General features: G+C 47.1%; 1 protein-coding gene across 1 annotated transcript in view; it reads left to right on the top strand.

Annotated features, from left to right (window-relative positions):
- Window positions 1-7,177: 7,177 nt before the first annotated feature.
- The window catches only part of T265_06138 (hypothetical protein), a gene marked incomplete at both ends in the record, with an annotated part of 3,246 nt that continues 3,081 nt past the window's right edge, over window positions 7,178-7,342 (top strand). The window contains one exon of the mRNA XM_009171331.1: window positions 7,178-7,292. Coding sequence (XP_009169595.1) covers window positions 7,178-7,292 — 115 coding nt within the window. The remainder of the gene's footprint in view (window positions 7,293-7,342) is intronic.

Raw genomic sequence — 7,342 nt, 5'->3', positions numbered from 1 at the left:
CTTCAGCGCCGTGTTCAATAGCAAACCATCCCTATTTGTAGACGATATAAAAATTGCCCACACATTTCTTCCCATTTCTTGAATTCAAGCCTTTCACCAAACCAACAAATAGTCAGCTCTCTGGGTCACTGGTCTTAAGCTTCTTATCTTCCAAGTCCAAAAAACGTCTCGTTACTCCCTCCTAGTTGAGGTGTCCATAAATAATAGCAACCGTGTCAATTATTTCACAGTCTAACCCTCCTACACCGTCTGCTGCATCAAGATGTCTTTATAACACAGACTGAGCCAAAAATAAGTTCAAGTTTTCGCTATAAATTCGATAACTCCGGCAGTGTCACTGTATGCCTTCCAGCTTGTGCAAACTTTCGTCTCTCCCTAGTTTACTCAATTTGCACCCGGAATGGTCTACTTGAACAGCCTGTGAAACCCACGCACCATTGCAATTTTTGCAGTAAATAAATTCTGTCTTTTGAATCCACTTCTGCTCTACTTAATACGAAACTACACCGGTTTCTTTCTCAAAAGCACTTTTGATTTCGACAACGGTACAGGAAATAAACAAAATATAACCACCCCTCCTATCATACCTTGCTATTTTGATGGCTTGATTTGGGCGAAGCCTGTGTGAAATATTGGTCTAACCTGAGTGTGCTGTGCTACTGGCCTGACTTTCCTCTCAGGCAACATATGCTAGGTTCCTGCCCTAGATTACTCTGCCGGGGCAGCTTAATGACTTATGCATTATTCGGACAAATCACAACCGATATAGACCGAATCCGAGTAATTTTACCATTCCTGACAGCGCACTATTAGCCTTAAATATCTCCCTGATGATGATCGGTTGAGAAATACTTGCATGGCTCCAAAAACCACCAAGATGATCAGTTAATTTGCACTGCCCGACTTCGTAGCTCACATCGAGGCTCCTTCGCCGTTAAACCATAGTGTATACGCTCTGAATATCTCCTCTTATCTTCCAATTTACACAATGGTAGCTACGGTTTCATTTGTTTTCTCCGCACTCTGGTCTCCCAGCGGCTGTTTTCTGTTTGCTAGTTCGAAATGACAGCTGTTTTGCTGGCCTGGCTCCCCCCAAACCGCACAAAATATCCAGTAGATCGAGTTCATTGCTGATGCACAAGCCAAGATTATAACTGCCTGATAGCTTGCCATCTTGCAGCTCCGATAGCGTGCATGAGGGATGGAAAATTCTTGCCCCACAGTGATTGTCGGCCTGTTGCTTTGCCAAATGATGTGCTGGTATACCCGCAATCCATCTTGTAGCAAAGGGTCCCTCGCCAATTCCCAGTGGTTCTGAGAGTAACTTTCACTTAAGAGTCCGTAAAGAAGAACCGTTGCCATCTGCTTGTCGCTGCTCAGTTGGACTTGTCCCGGTCGTGTCGAAAATCTGGCGCAGCTATAGACTGGAAATGATGGGAAAATGGCCTTTCGCCCAGGTATAGTTTTGAAAAAAGTACACGGAGTAGCTTGAAGATACGCGGCGACATCCGTGGCTTACACCAACTTGCAAATCTGTGGCCACCTTTGTCTTAGAAGAGGCGTCATCACACCAAAACCTACTTCGTCAATATCAGGAAGGTCAGATCCCTGAAGGCAATCTTGGAACGCCGGAACCTACTGCTCCACCAAAAACTCAACAGGAAAGCCGGCAAGCATCCAGTCAACCATTCAATCAATTCAGCAAAATCTGATGAGCGTTCTTGCACGCCACAGGAGCACGAGCGAATGTGATCAGCGTTCAGGTTTTGCATGGGTGGGTGTTCATTAACGCACGTCGAACGGCCTGGATCAATGTCAGAAAGTCCCCTTTAAGTAGCGTTGGGCCGTTGTAACGTGCTCTCGCACTCGCACTCGGTTGTGTTCCCTACTGTGATTCTTTTTTCTCCGGCATTAGGCACTGAGCGGGTTACGTGCATGAGGGATGGAAAATTCTTGCCCCACAGTGATTGTCGGCCTGTTGCTTTGCCAAATGATGTGCTGGTATACCCGCAATCCATCTTGTAGCAAAGGGTCCCTCGCCAATTCCCAGTGGTTCTGAGAGTAACTTTCACTTAAGAGTCCGTAAAGAAGAACCGTTGCCATCTGCTTGTCGCTGCTCAGTTGGACTTGTCCCGGTCGTGTCGCCCAGGTATAGTTTTGAAAAAAGTACACGGAGTAGCTTGAAGATACGCGGCGACATCCGTGGCTTACACCAACTTGCAAATCTGTGGCCACCTTTGTCTTAGAAGAGGCGTCATCACACCAAAACCTACTTCGTCAATATCAGGAAGGTCAGATCCCTGAAGGCAATCTTGGAACGCCGGAACCTACTGCTCCACCAAAAACTCAACAGGAAAGCCGGCAAGCATCCAGTCAACCATTCAATCAATTCAGCAAAATCTGATGAGCGTTCTTGCACGCCACAGGAGCACGAGCGAATGTGATCAGCGTTCAGGTTTTGCATGGGTGGGTGTTCATTAACGCACGTCGAACGGCCTGGATCAATGTCAGAAAGTCCCCTTTAAGTAGCGTTGGGCCGTTGTAACGTGCTCTCGCACTCGCACTCGGTTGTGTTCCCTACTGTGATTCTTTTTTCTCCGGCATTAGGCACTGGAGCGGGTTAGCAGCGGACACCACAGATTGACGAATCAGCAGATATAACAGTTAACCAAACACAAAGCACACAATTCTCTCTGCTACTGCTTGGAGCGGTCACATGAATGAATGATGAAATTCCAAACCCTTCAGTGCTAGTATTCATGCTTACCGATAGTGGGCCTTCTCGCCATGCAGCACTTGTTGACCGAAGCTGACGACAGCGTTCCGGGGCCCGGTGATGAGTTCTGTTACACCCGATCCCCTCCGTAAATTATGGTACTGTTCAATTCAGGTGGCGAGTTTCAGATAAACTGATCGATCGTCTTGGAAGTTATGTTTATATCAGTACAATCACACCACTTCTTTGCATATTAACACCGGTGCGTTCTGTCAATTGTACTATAATAGCGCCACATTGGTAAGCTTGGTTGTTGGTTGGCCTTTGGGCTGCTAAGCGCGAATCGACTCCCATCCTGTCTCGTAAGGCTCCTTTTTTCCACCGCCCCAAATGTAATATGCTCCAAGTTATCTTGTTCTAATAATGGACTCCATTCATTCTGATGCTATCTAATGCTTACCAAACGTGGTCAATTTTTCCCATTCCCCCCCTATTCCAGACCCTCGATCTTCTGCAGCATCCGCATCGCTCTTATCCATTCTACCTAGCCTCTGCCTTCAGCTGAAGAAATCTCTATGTGAACCGAAAATGCATGAGATCTCACGTGAGCTCTGGTATCTTGGTCAACCCGTGAATCACACTGCCCACGGAATCGCACACCTTCAGTCCTACCACCCTAGCCGTGGCGTCCATTACGGGACTGTCCATTAATCCAAGTACGTCATTGCAGTGGTGGCTCCTGGTTTGCACATCTCTCCCACTTATCCGCTTACCCTCAACTACGAACGAACTCTTTATCTGATTAATGCCCCTCCTCCAGCAAGTTTGTTGTAATCTGCTGAATCTTTCGTTCGGATTCGAGCCTCCCAGTGGACTTTTGGTTTGCGCTCCTCACAGATTAAAGCATTTTCTGGATGTTTTGCGTTTTGTCGTGTGTAATAACACAAAAGCACACCCCAAGGTATATTTTACGCCCGACCCCACCACATCAGCGACGCCAGTGAGTTTGTACGGTTTCATTGAACACCGTGACTATGAGGACCCAGGTGCCATTCATCCGTACTACTAATTCCTCATCATCATCCCCACTTACGTTTTCCATGGCCCAGATCATGAACCCAACAGTCCAAGGCCACGGGGTCTCAGCAGCACCCTCCAGTTTTACCTGTGACACCGGTGATTCAGCAGATCCATTTTTGGGCTCCTAATTTTAGGCGATTCGCGGTTTTATGATCACGTGTCAGGCGGGGTGCCTTAATTTTGCACCCCAGGTGTGTTGTTGCCCACCATCTCCAAGTTTAAGTGCCTGATCTTGTTCGAGCTTAATATCTTCAAAAAATAAGAACAAAATATAATAGTTGTTTGGATGCCCCCAGCATCCTCCGCATTTAGACCGTGCCTGTTTAGGCATGACCCCGTTTGCGTCAGATAAAGCCCATCGTATGTGTGGCTGCCCCGCTTCCACACAGTCCCGAGTATCTTCAAATCCCGTCAGTCATGCGCTTCTTTTGATTGTGCTGTTATAATCATGCCTGATGGTCTCCACGCTGCAGCCGAGAATAAACATTATTATTGTACTTGAATGTGTCTCTTCCCAGACCGAATGCCGTCGCCAAACCCACTCCTCTGTCTTTCCGTGATTTACACGCGTGGAACCGATTTCCTTCTTTCCAGTATCACCTACCATTCAAATCCAACGGCAGACCACCTGTGCTCCATTAATTTCCCCCGGCAACTCCCTCCCGGCTGCCACTTCACGGATTTCTTGCTGTCGATGTCAACGTCTCCAAGGCCTTCTGGATGGAGCTCAAGCGCTTCGGCTATAGTGGATACTGCATCAGTGCATTGGCTCAGCATGTCATTGCAACCGCCGGATATCGGACAGGCCCTACTGGATCTGGCTACCACTAATGAAAGACACTTCGTTGATCAGGTGGGTATTGAGACTCTAACGAGGCACAGTGACCGCTATGTGCTGACTTGTTTTCACTCGCTACCCGGACAAGCACCTGGAAGGTGGAGTATAAGTGGAAAATTCTACCGTGCATACTTCTCAGGAATTTTTGTTTTCCCTGACCAGCTTAAACCGGGACCAGCTTCAATGCAGGGGACATATGGGACCATTGTTCAGAAAATTAACCAAGCTGATGCGGTACGCGTACCAAAAAGCCTAGCATGCAGTCTGATGGAGCAAGAGCTACGTAAAAGGATTCGTCTTTTTCTTGAAGTCAGATCCCAACTATTCCCCGAAAAGGTAACTACAGCGGACACAGAAAATGAGCTCACACTTCGTAAGATGCAGAAACACTGCGACTAAGAAATCAACTGACGGAAAGTACGAAAATCACCCATGATACCAAACTCTTCCCGAAAAATAAAAGATGTGATATACAAGTACATGAGATACCACCGAAGAAACAAGCCGACCACACTCTGTTCGAGGGACGAAAACAGAAAACCCAAGAGTGACAATAGTGGTATCTGCAGCCCACAAGAATCACTGCGCAGAACTGTATTCTTCCTAAGTGACCTCAGTACATCCGCACTACTAACGGCCTCTGGCTGACTTGGTCTACACGGAGGAGGATGTTCGCCAACTCTTCTACAATGCAAACCCCTTTAACGCGTCGTGACCCAAATGAGTCCATCCGCAGATCCTGAAGAAACCATGGCTCACAATGACGAGGAATTTCTACCTGGTGTTTCCTCGGTCGCTCAACGTAGGTGACTTCCCCTCTAGTTGGAAGGAAGCAACTGTCACTCCAAACTACACATCTGGTGACCGCTACCACCCGGCGGCTGCGGACCTGTTAGCCCCCAACTAACAAACCATGCAGGGTTATGGAAAATCCTGAAGTTGGTCTCCTCAGATTGCCGCAATGCCAACAGCTTTACTGCCCCAAGTGAACACGGATATTTCAGTACGTCACGTTACGTAAACGAAATGCACATGCCTGTGGATAGCCTAGCCGAACCCGAGTCCGGAGTACTCATATCGGATACCAAATTTTATGGCCACTCAAAAGTGTTCATCCAAAACTTTCCGCAGCCTCACATACTCGCGTTTTTCGGGATTCAACCAGGAATTCTACGCTGGATTACGGCGCTCCTATCAGTCTGAATTTCATCAGCCCCCCGTTTTAAGACCACTTATATTTCTGATCTAAGCCAGCAACTTTCCGGATGCGCGTCCGAACTATTTTAACGTTTTTTAAGGCAGCATGAAACCCTGGATTTTCAACGCTAGCGTCTTCCAAATGGATATCGACAGTGCAAGACGGTGGTCACTGGACTTTCACCGTCCTCTGAAAGGCAAAAAGTGCGTCCATGTGTAATTTTCAAGACACTTGGGAATGTCTTTGTCAGTCATGCTGGAAATGGACTGGATATTGCAAAGAGAGATCCGAAAAGGATATAGATATCTCACTCTCTATAAATCTGCCCTTCTCAAGCCACAATGAAAATCATCTCAAGTTGACATTACTATTACCATTATCATTATTATTAATTATTTACTATCATAAATGCACTTGCCGTTCTACAGCTTATTAGGTGCACCATCCCTGTAATGGACTTTCATAAACATACGGGGCCTGCGTCTAATCGGGGAGCAAGAAGAACGTAGCCATGTCTACCGGGTTCATACAAAGATGGTCTGTTGATTACCGAACGCAGCTCGAAGTGCCTGCATTCTCTATCACGGGGTATCTTTGCTTCTAGGGGGCTAATGCTAAGGAATTTTAGATCTTTTTATGTGAACGCTCGCGCTCGCGAATTTACGAATCAGCTCCTAGAACTTAAACAGCGGTGCTACACCTTTTTCAATTCCTGCCATTCAGGTGAACGGAGCCACTGAACGACAAGAACAAACCCGATCCAGGGAGCTTGAGCGAGCTACTAGGGAAATGGTTGCTGGTCTCGAAACCGTGGACTATGAAACGTGTCTCTTGATGCTTGGCCTCTTCCCTCCTGGAGCACCGTCGTCTCCTGGGAGACCTAATTTTTACTTATGTCCTGTTTGGACAAGGTTTGTCTAACAGTTTATTCACCGTTGACCCAGCAAACGTACGGTGAGGACATTGTAAGAAGAGGTTCTAGCTCAGAGCGCACACTTTTCAGACAACAATTTTCCCACTTCATGTAGTTGCTGCGTCGAATAATCTTCCTCCAACCGTTGTCCACGCTCCTTCTACAACCCAATTCAAAGCACTACTACACACTATTTAAAGCGAATCCCCGCGGTGGCAAGCTTACTGCCCCGCTGCGAGATCATAAAGAACAGTGCTACACCTTTTTTCGCTTGTGCCTTTCAGGTGGACTGCAGCCGCTGAACGACAAGAACGAAACCGACTCTAGAAAGTAAGGTCAACTCCTCGATCCTGTGTATCAAACCGTGAATCCGTTGATCCTTGTATCAGTCGTGCTGGAGATATCAGATTGCTGGAAGTAAGGTGATCTAGGATGGCTCGAACGCATTCTGAAGCGAGCCATCGTAGATCAACTTACTTCCAGCAATCTGACATCTCCAGCTCAACACGGATTTCTCCCAAACCGTTCTTGCGTGACAAACATGCTCGTGTTTATGGACAGCTTAACCCAAGCCAAGGACGAAGGACTCATATCGGA

The sequence above is a fragment of the Opisthorchis viverrini genome (genome assembly GCF_000715545.1).
Source record: "Opisthorchis viverrini unplaced genomic scaffold opera_v5_122, whole genome shotgun sequence".
In the NCBI taxonomy this organism is placed as follows: domain Eukaryota; kingdom Metazoa; phylum Platyhelminthes; class Trematoda; order Opisthorchiida; family Opisthorchiidae; genus Opisthorchis; species Opisthorchis viverrini.
Note: the sequence above shows the minus strand (reverse complement) of the source record. Positions and strands in the feature narration are given on the sequence as shown.